This window comes from Clinocottus analis, unplaced genomic scaffold (assembly GCF_023055335.1).
Source record: "Clinocottus analis isolate CAN_PGR_092001 unplaced genomic scaffold, fCliAna1.0.p SCAF_27, whole genome shotgun sequence".
NCBI classification, from domain to species: Eukaryota; Metazoa; Chordata; class Actinopteri; order Perciformes; family Cottidae; genus Clinocottus; species Clinocottus analis.
The window spans coordinates 1,492,035-1,507,033 of record NW_027176009.1 but is presented as its reverse complement, the minus strand read 5'-3'; the positions used below and the strand labels follow the sequence as shown (position 1 = coordinate 1,507,033).

Below are 14,999 nucleotides of genomic sequence, written 5' to 3'. Positions count from 1 at the left end.
GGGAAATCAGTGCAGGAAGATTTGCAGATTGCCCCGGGTCATATGTGCTGCACTGCTTAAGTGGACATCAATGATGCAGCAGCCACACACCCACACAATAGTCAGCACATCAAACCTCTTAGTTTCATCTGCTGAGCACCTGTAGTGAAGCGGGTGGCCTTGCATCATTAATGGCCTTGTCCTGTAAAGCATTGAACTTGCTCGACCTGCAGGTAACGTTACACCCGGCCGTCAGGCGAAAACAATTTGTTAAAGTAAGTGCTTTAATCAGACTAAGTGACACTCACATGGAATGTGCTTACAAGAGATACCGTTACAGTCCAACAAAATCCCTCGGAGGCCAGATTTTGATTGCAGGGGTTACACGGTTCAACATAGTTTCACGGGCAATTCCGTTGTCACAGTTGATTTAGTATTTGTTGTAAAAGTCGAAAGAAAGAAAAACAAAAAAGCCATATTACATCCTCAACCCTTTTAATAGCAAACAATCAAGCATTTTCTGCAATAAATGACAACTTAGACGACAATTTCAACAATAATGCAATATCAGTAATGAGATCAGTAATCTAGTGGTTTGAGCAGCAAGCCCGTGAGCAGACAGACATCCGCTCCAATGCCTGTGAAACTGGGAGATGGAAGTGTTAGTTCTCTCCTCCTCGATGACACCCTCAAACTGAGTCTCTAACCCCACCAGTGACTGTGTGCTCTGTGGCAAACTCCTAGACCGACTACACCGAGCAACGTGTGATTGTGTGCATATCTGCAGCTTCGCCTGCCCTTGACACAACATCTCCGAGGAACAACATATTCACGGCGCTCTCGTCCCATCGAACCAAGGCTATCCGCTCATGGCGAGCTCGCTATTGAAAAGGTCCGGGGGCTCTTGTTGGCATCTTTGTGCACACTTTGTTTCTTCCGGCAGGAGCATTATAAAACACAGAAATGAGTCATAAACTGCAGGTAGCCTAGATACAGCAGATCTTCAGGATATTTGCTGGCCATGGGAGTTATTACCTTCCTGGATCGCATGCCCGGGAGGCAGCAAGCCATGTAATATGTGTGGTTGCCCCTAGCAACAGGGATGAGTGCACAAAAATGTATATCAAAAAGGGAACATCGCATATTTTAATACAGCAAGAGATAACATGCATGTTATTCCAAAAGATATTTGGTTTGTGGTCACATGAATTGTTGTAGTGCCACAATACCAGCCTGAGCGTGAACAACAGGCCGAAAATAATTTAACACTCTGGCGCTTGAAGTGAAGTCTGCTGGAGTCGGATTGAATTTCTACAGAATAATTCTCTTCTACTACTAAATGATATGTACTACATCACACTATCCTTTTATCTAAGTGTGGCAATGACAAATATCTTTTAATTTAAAGTCTAAAATGTCAGTTTGTGGTGTGTTTCTTTTTGCACTTTGCCTCGATGCTTTTCATGTTTTATGTAACACACCACGAACTGAAATGTGCTGTATAAATAAACTTGCCTTATCCTGCTTGAAAAATATCTGTTTGGCTACAGGAAGTACAATAGTGGTGGGTTATGAGAGGTCTGAAAGGAAACTGATATTTGGCTCGCTTCTCGATTGGAGAAAAAAAATTATATATATATATTGTGTCAAGCAGGAAGGAATGAAAAGCTTCTTGTACATTTATTAATAAAGATGCATTTGTGCGTTCTGTGCAACACATTACTTGGGAAACTTGGGTCACTTGCAAAGCACAGATGTCAAAGGTCATGAAAGACCGTCATTGATCTGAACCCCAGTTCTGGCTCCAATCAAGAATCGCCCGGCTCGGACTATTTTCCGCTGTTACGGCTTCCGTGTCATTCGTGGCGTGCTCTATTTAAAGAGTCTGGGTTGATGATCTTGAATGACACACTGACATATCTCCAGTTACAGAGGCCGGGATGTGCTGCTGCAACACTGAGAGGCTACGCATGCCAGGAAGGCAAACAGGCATGTAAATGCAGTTTCACACTTAGCGAGCAGGTAAGCAGTGGCACACAGCCGCTACCGCACAGCAGCAGACCTCACTGAACGTGTCATACAATCTTAAATGATCCAATGTAAGACTTTTTCTGCTCTTTGTAACAGGAAACTACACAGTATTGAGATTGAAATCCGCATTTGCTTGGTGTTCTCCGTAAATCATGGTCATTGTTGATGGCACAGTAACCTACCAATCAGCTATTCTATGAACCCATTGACAGTATGTCATGATGTCAAAACCTTTTTTTAAATATGTCCAGTTTGGAGGAAAGAATATCTACTTTGATGGCATCATTGCCGCTGGAGAATAGTCTGAAGTTTAGATCTTCTTAAGCGGTTGCGAATGGTGACTCACGAAGTGGAATATTTAAATCTATGCAACATTAACATTGGATGAATTAAATCAGCCACCTGCTGCTGCTGTGATTCAATCATGAGACAACTAAATTTAACATTTTCGTGACCTTCTTTGAAATGATACAACCAGAGGAAGAGACCGGAGCTCTTTTTTATTTGAAGATATTGAAACAAAGATGCTGCGCTGCTATCATCAATGTAATGTTTTTCTTTCTTCTTTTTTTGGAGTAAATTTGCTGTGAGCTTGTCATCAACATCACAATAAAGAGGGATGATTTTTTTGTTGTTGTTGTACACTACAAAGAGAGCAAGAGTGATCAGAAAAGAGGCCGGCCCAGTTGACACCACATTGGTGACAATGTGCATGCACTTCAGTGTAATGCCAGGAAAGGCACCTCCTCGCAGAAAAACACGTGACAGGCAACAGCTGGGCTTTGGTTACTTACGTCTGTGTCGGGCCCCTTATCTGCCCCTGGGCAGCAGAATGTGACTAATTCATGGCACCTCTTGTGGACCACAAAACAGCAAACTGCAGGGAGGCAAAAGACGAGAGGAGGCCGTTAGGAGAGGGAGAGAGGAAGAGATGGGCAAAGGGATTCAGGGAAAAATAAATATACAGACAGATGGAGAGAAGAAGATTTAGACAAGCAACCACAAGGAGAGAATATTAGAATACAGTGTATCATTGTTGATTAATATGTAAACAGACAGCAGAAAGATATCTGATAACACTGAGAGGGATGGAAAAACCACTGATGTCTGGGCCAGACTCTTTACCATGTGTCCAGATGGCCACTCCTGCCTGCAGGCTGACTGCTCTTATTGTGCAGTACTGTGCCACCTCCTCCCTGACACGACAGGAGCTAAGGCAGGCAACGCGCACACACACACACACACACACACTTCTTTTTTTTCCATGCACAAGAAGCACACTCGAATGCGTACACAAACACATCCTCCAGCTAAGACAACGGCTGAACATGTGTCCACGTAAGGACACATCCAGGATTGCACACTCGAATACATCTGCACCGAGTCCGTGTCAGAGCAATGTGTCATGATCATGCCGGATCACTGGGTGCTCTGTAGTCTGCAGCCAAGCAAGCAGCAGACTCAAAGAGGGGGAGGGCGCCTGTTACCGGCTCTCAAAAAAATAAAGTCTGACACCGTGACGAGACAGGGTGGGAGGGTCAGGGGGGCTAATTGTGGAAGCTGGTCACCACAAAACAAAAACTTTATATTCTCACTGCTCTATCTCTGCATTTCCACCTCATTTGTTCACTAAATATTTGTCTCCAGGAGTGTTATGTCTGCTCCTCTTTCTTGTTGACGGACAAGAGCGTCGCTCCCTTTCTCCCCGGGACTTAATGGCATGAGATGAAAGCATCTGAAATGGCGGTTTTCAATAGTCTTCACTTAGCACCGAGTGACCCTGAGTAGACTCCATTAGTGGTTTGTGTTGCATCAGTGATGTGATGCATTTTCAAAGACCTTGCTTGATTTCCACTTTTATACACTTTCACGTCTGTTTCAGCAGCGGAGGAAGGTAATGTGCAGCGTCACTCTTGTTCATGCGTCTACCTCCAGATCTCCTCTTGTCTTTCCACTGCATCCCTCTTAAACAGTGTCACTCAAACAACAATTGATGGGTTTTTGAGATGAGCTGTGATGGCCACCGGGGCCAGACACAAACGGCCCATGAACACTCCACATTCACAAACCGGTCCTCTGTCAACCAGCCGAGTTTGCATCCATTACTGTACAAAATCTCTTTGTTTCATCCTTTTCAACATTTGTGTGAAATTGTCGTAATTAGCGTATTAATTCTTGAGCTAAAAAACATGTTTTGTGAAGTCATAGTAACTGTTGACCACTTAAGTCTGATCAGTTCATCCACGAGTCCAAGTGGACGTTTGTGCCAAAGTTGAAGAAATCCCCTCCCCGCCTCTCCATCACCTTCATGAGATGGGGTGTACATATACGTACAGACAAACAACCCCAAAACATAATGCCTCGCTTCGCTGGCACGGAGACATAAAAAGAAGAAGAAAAAAAAGGTTTCACCGGAATCAAACACCATCTGTTGTCACCGTTATCATCTGCACCACTCAAACTACTACTCCATTCATGCATTAATTATTGCTACCGGTTAAATACCCGTTCATGAGTTCTCATTCAGTCTCGAAGTCTAAATCATGATTTAGACACGCAAACACAGACTGAGTAATAATGCTAAGAAATTTGGTCATTATTTTTTTCTTCTGATCGCTGTTGTTTGGGAGTGAGTCAGACCCTCTACACCCATCCACCATCTGTCCCGTCCCCTAATATCATGAATAAGACAGATATTTATGAATGTAACACCCCATTAGCATCGCTCTGAACATATTTTCATTCAAAACTTTATCTGATTCTACTGAAATGCGGCTCATAAATCGTGTTCATGTGACACGTTATTGAGCAGTATGAGTCATAACAAAGGGAATCATTTTTAAAGTGCACATTCTCGCCAAAGAGCAGTTGAGTCTGGGCCACACATATTGAATTTTGCTTACATACCCGCACATACAGGTTGATGCATATTTTATACTGCATGTTATAGTACATCATGAGCTCTCGGTCATCAGGTTGAAACTATACAAAAACTCACTTATGAATAATACAGAAACATTTTTTTCATGTTCGTTAATGCCGCTCGTTGCTCCACTGTTTCTGCGCGTCCTTAGACAATGTGACAGCAGCTCTACTTGTTTGCTTACAGCCACCTTTCTACATAAAAAGACATGTTGTTAGCAATTGGCATTCTGTGTGCATACTGTCACACCAGGGGGGTTTCCAGAAGGCTGCAAAGAAATCAATATGTATTCACAGCTATAAGAACTATAAGGGAATTGGCATCGTCAAGCCCTCCTGGAAACCATGTGACGAAGTATATGAGAATGCATTCTCCATAGTACATTTTGGATCAAAATATAGGAAACTAATTGAGTAGTGGGATCTTCCCTTTTCAGTAGCTTTTTTGTTATAAGGGTAGCAGACACAGGTTAAACAGTGTCACAGACAAGCTTGGGGTAAACAGCAGTATCAGTCTTTCCAGAATTTGTTAAATGTATTTCTGATTCACAGGATAGGTGGCTCTCTCTCCCTCCCTCCCTCCCTCTCTGAGATTATATATGTATATCCGTTGATGAAATCAGTTGTTAAATGTTGATAATGTCACATTGATTTTTGAGATGTAAAAATGGCACGTCGTATTAAAAAGGTTGACGACCCCTGCTTCAGTATACATACAAACTCCTTAACAATAAAAAGTTAGGGTTTCCTACATGTTGACATTTATATGAACTTTCATGATGCAAATCAATACAACCCCCACACACAGGCATATCACACCACCACAAATCATCCCCTTCTACTCTGATTCCTCTTAGGAGCTATCGGTCAGTACGTCCAATGACCACAAACCAGTCAGGTCGTAAATCTCACTGATTCACTACCTCCATAAATCATCTTCCAGTAAAAAAGCTGATAAGAGTGTGAGAGTAGCCTCGATTCACACCAGCACTGCTACCAATCCTTTGTCTTGTTTCTCTCAATGGAGTGTGAGTGCCCATACGGCGTGTCCATTTCACCGCCAAAGCTCATCAACGGCATGCAATTCTCATAGAAACAACGAGCTCTCCTTCTATTAGCACTTCCTCCACAGCATTTCTCCCATGAAATACCAGATATTGGTGTAATCATAATACCTCAGAAAGTTCCCTTTCTTCCGGATGCCAAATTACGTCTTTCACAGCATTAGCGATTGCGCGGCCTGTTAATCACGGTACTTTTACTGATCTTTTTCCCCAACAGCCTTCTGTGAAGACCTCTTCTTTTCTGCATCTGATCGGCAAGTACCTTCTCAAATAATTTCTTAAATGTATTACTGTTGAACAAGGTTGGGGTAAGGTTGGTAGGCTTAATGATTTAAAATCAGATGTGGATGTTGTCATAAAGATGGCAGCCATCCCGCTCACATATTACAATGTCCTGATGATAGGACAACATTTATCAAGTGGATATATGGGGAAACATTAAAGCATGGTATTCAAAACAATATTTTTTGAAGAGTATGTGAAAGAGAGAAAAAAAGAGGGATCTCCAGAGGTGGAGTGAATCAAAGGCGGTTGGTAGAGACCCAAGATGAAAGAGGTTGAAACTCTTCAACGTAAGTGCATTATTGTCACTGAATTATTAACTCTATAATTTACCCGGAATGACTGTTAATAAGTATATTAATCAAGCATATTTATATTAGTAAATCATTAGGAAAGCTACTGACTTACGTGTGTAAAACATGGCAAAAAGGCAGACTGAGAACATCAGAGGTCAAGGTGGTCAGTTTCCATTAAAAGCTGTTGCTATTAGGAGCTATTGCATTAGAACAGGGACTCTGGGAACTGACCATGTAATACAAAGTAATGACTGCTCACAGAGTCTTGTACGATTATATGTGCCAGCTGAGCACTATTCGAAATCCAACAAGAAAGGAGATTTCGGTGATGTGGGTTGATGCACCTCTGTCAACAGCTCAGTTGCCTTTGAGGAAATGACAGCAGCTCAAGGGCGATATACAGTCCTGCAACTACAACTACTGCTGGCCACGCAGTTGCATTGACAAACTCGTTTGGGTTTATAGTTCCCGTGCCTTTTCTATACGCCAGAACAGCAGGTGGCGCATCTCCCTCCAGGAATTTACCACCATCTGCGTGTCCTTATACTCCGTCAGACGGCTAGTATAAATGCTCAAATTTGCGGACCTTTTCGGCCAAACGTTCTCCGACGTGATCCATTGTTCGTGTTTCTACTATGGCTTTTAAAATAGCGGTATTATGCTATGAACCGGAAATGCGAGACTCAGAAAGGATGTGGTTAGCAGACCCAACAGTCGTGCGGGCTGCCAACGGCTTGCGTAGCTTTCTCGGACAGTCACAAATTTAGGGCGACGCACGCGAGATGGCTAATGAGACTACGCAAAGGGGACCTTGCGTGTCTTTTGTGCTTGCGTCTCTGCGTAAAACCCGAGTATAAAGGATGTCTTCTTTCCAACAGGTTTGATGTGGCGAATGAAGACATAATAATTATCTTTTACTCTGGGTGGGATTAATTATAGAGCAAGTGAGACTGTAATAAGGGTTTTCAAATCAATACTTATTGCCTTCCAGCACAATAGACTGCTAAATGACTTTTCGTCCCAAAAGGTATATAGCTCACTCTGGCAAATCAATTTCTCCCTAATTTTTCACAGGTCACCATTTTGCTCGTAGGAGCAATTTCCTGAATACAGGCAGGAAATGAGAAAGAGGGAGTGATAATTCAACAGTATTTGGGAATGTAGATGTGCCTCATCTCCACGATACCTCACTAAAAGAAAGGAATTGTGTCGGAGAAAGCTTTTAGATCTAACTACCAGGAGGCCCTGCAGCTCACCGGTCCCCTGGACAAAAGCCTCTCTTTCAGACTGGGAAGCTTTCATTATTCCCTGCAGTTCTTTTATCCACTTGAATGCCTGGACCATTTTCCCCACTGTCGCTATACACAAACTCCACAGCCCAAAAAAAATGAAATATAATGAAATATCCTCAAACAGATTTCACAGTTAGATCAGTAAACTCTGTGTGTGGAAATAGCGGTGATGGAGGTTTTTATTTGCTTCTTGGCATATGTTGCCATTCTAAAAGTGCCGTTCGCAATCAAGTTGTCTGGCCAGATTACACATTTAGTGCAAGATTTAGTGAGTAGTATGCCTCCATAGTGTAAAATAAAAATAAAAAAGATAATTAAACCTGAACCAATCAACTGCCTGTTGCTGTTTCGACCGCAGCAGTGAGCACCCTCACAGGAAGTACAATCATAAATCTCCGTCATCACCACCCATGATGGGTGAGATAGGGGAGTTTTCAAAATGTGCCAATGTACAGAATATTTATCTGAACGTATTAGGCGTCTGAAAAATCTCAACTGTTATAGCGTGTATGACAAGACAGTAATCTGTTTTTAGCCGTGCAAGGGACATCATGGCTCTATGGATGGCCTGAAATGTGGCATGGACATCCATGTCTTAGTGTACTGCATCATTTATAAACCACGTGTAAAGCCGAAAAACTAAACCTAACTAACAAAGCTACTGAAGCCGTCAGCTGCGGCGGCCAAGGCTTCCACAGCATCTGATGTGGAAGGTCAACAATACTGAGGTGGCTGCCTCACCAGCTTTAAAGCTTTTTTTCCGCATGATGACTTTATATAATCTCAACATAAGGGAGTGGATATTAGAGCCGACTACACTGTGCATAACTGCGACAGGAGCCAGGGCCAACGATCATTCATCATGGAAAGTAAAACAACGACAGAAAATAAAACATTAATAGAGACATCTTTTTACTTTTTTAAATCCATAAATGCTTGGTCCTGGCTCTAACACCCCTACATTAAGTAAATAGGGCTCCTGTACATTGATTAAACGTCTTCTCCAAGTCTCATCGTGACATCCATTTAATGCTAAATGTCAGTGCTACGAATCAATAAAACTTGTGTTTTAAGAGTCTGCATTGAGGCTTTCATAGGCGTGCATAGAAGTGCATTAAGTAGAGTGTCTTGGTGTATTCAAGTCACGTTAATCAAGCAGTGTTTCTTTCACCGGTAGCTGTTATTCAAATTCAAAAATAACAAACGCTTGAAGTTATCAACAGGGCGACTTAATTATGTTTTGTTTATGTCTGCTGTTGCTTCATCCTGCATTCTCTCTAGTGACCGTGGAAAGTTAAAATATAGTTTCAGTTATGTTGAGATAGCAAAAATAAGGAGGCCAGGACAGAGACATAAACATAGACGCACATCGCTTTCGGTGTATTAGTCTAGGAATCTTACGTATGCAGTTTCTCCACAATCACGGCTCGGTGGTCAGCACATGTGACTTCCATTCCTCAAGTCTCATCCCTGCACTCCTCATTCCCTTTAGGCAACGGCCGCCAACATAATTGAGTACCACTGTGTCACGTGCAGACGTAAATTGATACCTACACCATCTTTTCACTTAAAACAGCGAACTTGTCTGACAAAAAGTTGTTAGTTTGTTCTATGAACTGGACTAAAAAAAATAATACAAAAATATGTTCTTTTCTTGCAAGCAGGCAACAGATGTCGAGTTCACTCGGCATTACAGGGAAGTGGAAGTTCTCTGGAGAAATGTACAATTCAACCTGATCTACTGTTTGCCATACATCATGTGTTGAAGTTAAACACCATAACTTGTACTGATAAGTCGAGTATGACGGACCGGCCCCAGTTTCTCCCTGGTATTTACACTCTACACACAGCTGTGTAAAGGGCAACGTCCTCATCGTAAACACAGAAGGAGGCTGGAGCGTGTGTTATTGTGGCGTGGAAGGTTCCTCCTGGCCTTTGATTCTTCGTCCACATCAGCCACCTACTGCACAAAGTGTTGGCTACTGATGAACAAACAGTTTAAAGGTATGTACAGAGCTTAGCAGGCCAGCACAGTGCTTTTCACATCGCACTTGAAATGCAGACCTTGTATATTAAAGGTTATGAAAAGCTAGGACAAAAACATGGTAGTTTCCAAGGAAACAAACCATATTGAGGTAGTTGAAAGAAATTAAAGAAACCATCGAGCAGCAAGAATTGAAACCTTGAGCACGAAACTGAATGGAGAAACCTCCTTGTCCAATGAGGTAAAGGATCCAATGACTATTTTTTGTTTGTATAAATGAGAATTATTACATTCATATATAAGTGAAAAAGTATTTAAAGGTGCACAAATTCTCAATTAACAGCGGCTTGGCCTGTTTTACCCAAAACCTATCATAAACAAACCATTTAATGAAAACATGGTTCATTTCTGAACCTTAACTTCTCTCAACGGTAAAGAGAAAATAAACAAAAAGGCCAAGGCTGCTGCACTCACACTGACTCGGAGGCTAACCTTGCAGAAAGACATGAAAATATACAGACAGAATCGGGCCATTTAATTGAGTAATGACACGTGAACAAAAGTCATGAATCAGGTGACTTACAGTTCGGGGCATTTGGACACTAATGATGAGCACTGATGAATGAGAATAATACAGACATATTCACCTTATTTAGTGGTAACATAACTACAAGAACCCGTCTAAACTACTCATTTAGTCCAGGACATGTTTTGCATTGCCCTAGGAGAATTTATAGCGATCTGTCCGATCTCATGCCGGGTCATACCCTCAGTATCAGCTACTCAGCGAAACGGGGCTTGAGCTGCATTCACGCAATCACGCTGTTCATAATCACTGTGCAATATAACTGAGCTCAAGCACTTCAACAGAGAGTCACTCAGGTTTTTGTTGGCTATAAACACTTATTAAAGATAACAAAGTCCCATCCCATCCGGCAGAGAGTTGAATGTCTTTGTCTTTGAGCGAGGCCGGGGCTGATCTTCTAGATTTACTTATTACTGCGCCGTGCAATTTCCAGACGGGCCTTTATGTAACCATGGTCTAAGAGGAAAAAGTTCATTTGCAACGAATACAAATGCTTGTCAGCTCCCTTTCAACTGGACCTCTTTCACACTGTATATATATATATATATACATCTTTAAACACTGACGCAGCTTGTGGGCTGTAACCTTGCACAGACTGAGTTGGACAGACGGGTCTGTGGGAATATTTCAAAAGAGGTTTTCCGTTTTCTGCTGTATGCACGTTGTCTTAAAGACTGAAGTCTAGTCGAGCTTGTTTACAAGACTGACTTCCTGCCACACACATCAACTCCCCGTGCTCTTTTTGAACATTTACACACAAGCAAATGAAAATCGGAAAAACCCTTAGCATACTTAAATACTTGCACAATGTTCCTAAATAAACGTCTCCACAAGGCCAATCTTCAATCTTGATCCAGTCCAGCTGATAAAGATCAACTACGCTGGTCAGGTTCTGCCTTTAAAATCGCAATCTGTTTTCGAAAGCTCCTGATTTTACTGAAGACTATGGGGATAAAAAAAAATCAATGCTTAGCTGAGGAAACATTGATTGCTGATTGTACAAGTCAAATCTATAAAAAAATAATTTAAAAAAAAGCAATAAGCAGTATCTTCACTGGTAATTGGCAGATAGTGAGAAAGAGTCAGGTGCACACTGCACAAATAATGACCACTTGTGGGGGAGAGCGGTCAAGAGGCATTACATGTAATGGAAGGATGCGGATTGCTGCCCGCACAAATTACACATTGGGCACTCAAGGGGAGCCCTTGTAGGTATGACAATTAGAATCAGCCATAATGGCAGACTTCTGAGTGGCATGTAGACAGCGGGTGTAAAGGGACTGCTCTGAGGTGAATGACGCTCTGTGCACATCAATCATCTTATTCTCTATTTAATCGGTGGCCTAAATGGTTAAAGGCTATGGAAATGCTGGTGGTGGGATAACATTCCTGAAAAAAAAAGTCAAGAGTCAGCAGTTGTGAGCAGGCTGCTTATCATTTATGTTAGAACATATGAAGAAAATCTGTGTAAGGACAATGTTTAGCAGCTTTTATTCTGGTGGTGACACAGGGCTTCCTCAGTGTAAAACACGTAAAGACAAACAATGAAACTAGGTTGTTAAGATTCATCTGTTTATAATATAAAGACTAGTCTGTGGTCAGGAGGTCAGAGCAGCCCACTCGATTTTTCTAACTGGTGATAAGTATTTGGAGGCTCCAGCCCTTTTTTGTTGGAAAAAAAAGTGATGAAGGAATTGTCAGCAGTATAAATACAGCTCTCATTTAAGAAAAGAGAAACATGTATTTTTTTTTATTTTACATGCTTTGAATGTTGAATTGACAATATCATTCGTTGAAGTGGTCAATGAGCGTTTAGGAAATTACTGTTAGCATAGATAGAATCTAATCGTGGTGGAGAAGGGCAGGTCTTTTATTCACTATCCATCCTGTTCATTGAACTTAGTGATCCTTACTGAGGACACAGACGGCTGTTTTGCATGCAGAATGGTGAAAATGTGACTCATTTTTGTACACACGTGTGTGTGTGTGTGTGTGTGTGTGTGTGTGTGTGTGTGTGTCTGTCTAAGTGAACAACATACTTAGAATTCTCCTGAAGATGCTGTGGATCTCTGCTAACAGGCTCTTGATAAATGCCTGACTGACTCCTTTGAGGTAAAGAAAGCCTTTTTCACACACGGCTGACTTGTTTTAAAAAGCCGGGGTGCTATGGGCCGTATAATAAATGCCTCTATAGCTGCTAATGGCTCCTCCAAGAAGCATATTAACAGATAATGAAGACAACCACTGTGCAAAAAATACACAAATTGAAAGTGTGTGGGTTTCTAATCTATATGTAACAGAGGTGGTTGCTGTTTTGTTGTTTGTTGTTTTCATGCCGTCTAAAACACAGATGCAACTTTAATCATTGAAGTAAACTGCGGCATAAGTCCATTGGCCTCAAATATGAAGTGAATGAACAAATGAGCTGGAGGAATGAAACTACTGCGCGCAGCACTGGATTAGAATTAGACTGCACACCCACAGGAACATCTTAATGCAGAGTTACCGTGAATGTTCAGAGACTTGCTCCCTTTCGACAATAGCTCTCCTTCTCTAATGTATACAGCGAAAAGCGGATGTGTCCTCAAAACTTTACCCCACTGGCTGGTCCGGGTGAGCTATCGCCACGGATCTCTCTTCACTGCTGGCTCTGTGTGTTTGTGACGCGAGGTCAAGTGTTACATTTCCATCCAAAACACAGAGAAAGACGTGTCTAGCAAGTCTGAGCGTTGATGGATTCAAGAATGAGAAATCAGTCGAAATACTTGACTCACCTATTACACATGAAGCTGTGAGACTGATAGTAAGCATTCTTATCTAATAGCGATGTAACGGATCACCAAACTGGAGAAAGTACAACTTTTAGAGATGTCCCCATCACGTTTCTTTTGCTGCCGCGACAGATAGCTGATCATTCATCACCCATAAAGGCTAAATAGCAGGTTTTGTTTTTGTTATTTGAGGCTATATACTAATTTCATTAACTACAGTCCTACAGCTTTTTCAACCTTCCCGAAGTCAGGTTAGATCTTCTTTTTTTGAATGTTGTCCTTTTACTAGTTAGTAGTCATATAGTGGTGATTTGCATAAAAACACAGTCAAAAGACAAACCGGTTGTAATTCCACCTTAAATATTGATTTTGTATTCTTCTTCTTTGAACAACTGTATTTATTCAAGTTTTTCAACAAAACAACTTACAACACATTTGGACACATGTTAAAGTAATAATTCACCTTCGCCCAATATTCTAGTTTACTGAACAGAGTTTGGACAACGCTAGCGGTTAGCTATGGTGCTGCCTGCGATATCCGTTGCCAAGGTTTTTTTGATACCCGTATGTTACGCCCCGTGTACCCCTCGGCACACAAGACAGGCCGTATCAGTGACTAAAACGCATTAATGCTGCTCTCCTGACCGCATACTTTGACTGAATGTTGGGTAAAACTGTATTCCCCATTCTGATGGTTAAACTGTGTAACTAATCCGCGGCTCACAAGCGGCCGGACCGTGAGACATTTAAAAGCAGCAGTCAGCACAGATCTGTTCTGTAGTGTGAACAGCTTCTTAAAAAGGACACAAGCCCACTAGGTGTGAACGTTTGTTCTCCCATGAAGACAGCGCGGTGAGCGAGAGACAGCTCTCTAGTTGGCCTGTGTGGAAGATTGTGGATGGACGAGGCCGTCCTCCTCTTTAACGAGCCAACGCCTCCAGTCAAGCACATCAGTGGATTAACCTGACCTGGCTTCGCGCCAGCTCTCACACTGCGTCTCCCCAACCACTTAAGCTTCTGTGGCTATGGACATTGGGTACAGTGAACATCCCTGAGGACACTGTGTGATGCCACAACTCAGTCATGCAGGGCAAAAACAGTCCTGGGCTCCAAAAAAAGATCAAATTAAATGCTTGCTGGAACGGCAATGGTATTAATTAAAAATTCACTGGGACTAAAAAAAAAAGGCTTCATCCTTTAACAGCATCGCCAACATTTCTGGTACGGCTTCATACGAGCATAGCAGTCTCAAGCTGTCCCAACACTGGTGTTGGAGGGAGATGGTCCTGCCTGGCTTTGACAAAAAGAGACAATAGTGAAGCAGGGCTGCTTCGCCAGCAGAGGTATCCAATTGGTAAACCCTGAAGGAATGCAATCTGGCATTTTTAATGCCAATCGGTCCCAAAGTTAACATCTTTGTGTTTCAATTTGTATCAGTAACTTAATGTTGAACTGCTCAGGGGAGTCTGCAGGGACTTTGTGAGTGACGGTACGGGCCAGCTGTGCGATTATGAGCGGTTTGGATCCCAAATATAGCAGAGCATGAGAACAGGATCAGGTAGTCCCCAAGGCCACCTTACAGTGTTGCATTAAGCTCCCTGGTCTAAAAGACCGTACGGTATGTTCATGACAGCAACATCTTAGTTGTCCTGAACCAGACTGGTCATTGTGAGAAACCCAGTAAGCACACTCCAGACATTGAGCGATATCGGCTAATATCTTTTCTTGTAAAATGTCAAGTGTAATTCGCAACACTGGCGGGAACATTTCCCGACTGTGGCATTCTTGTCAT

General features: G+C 42.2%; 1 protein-coding gene across 5 annotated transcripts in view; it reads right to left on the bottom strand.

Annotated features, from left to right (window-relative positions):
- Positions 1-14,999, bottom strand: part of LOC137795281 (protein kinase C alpha type-like) — a 127,404-nt gene that overhangs the window by 77,869 nt on the left and 34,536 nt on the right. For all 5 annotated transcript variants that reach the window (XM_068592660.1, XM_068592661.1, XM_068592664.1 and 2 more), the window contains exon 3: positions 2,805-2,887. In XM_068592660.1, the coding sequence (XP_068448761.1) occupies positions 2,805-2,887 (83 nt within the window). The remainder of the gene's footprint in view (positions 1-2,804; positions 2,888-14,999) is intronic.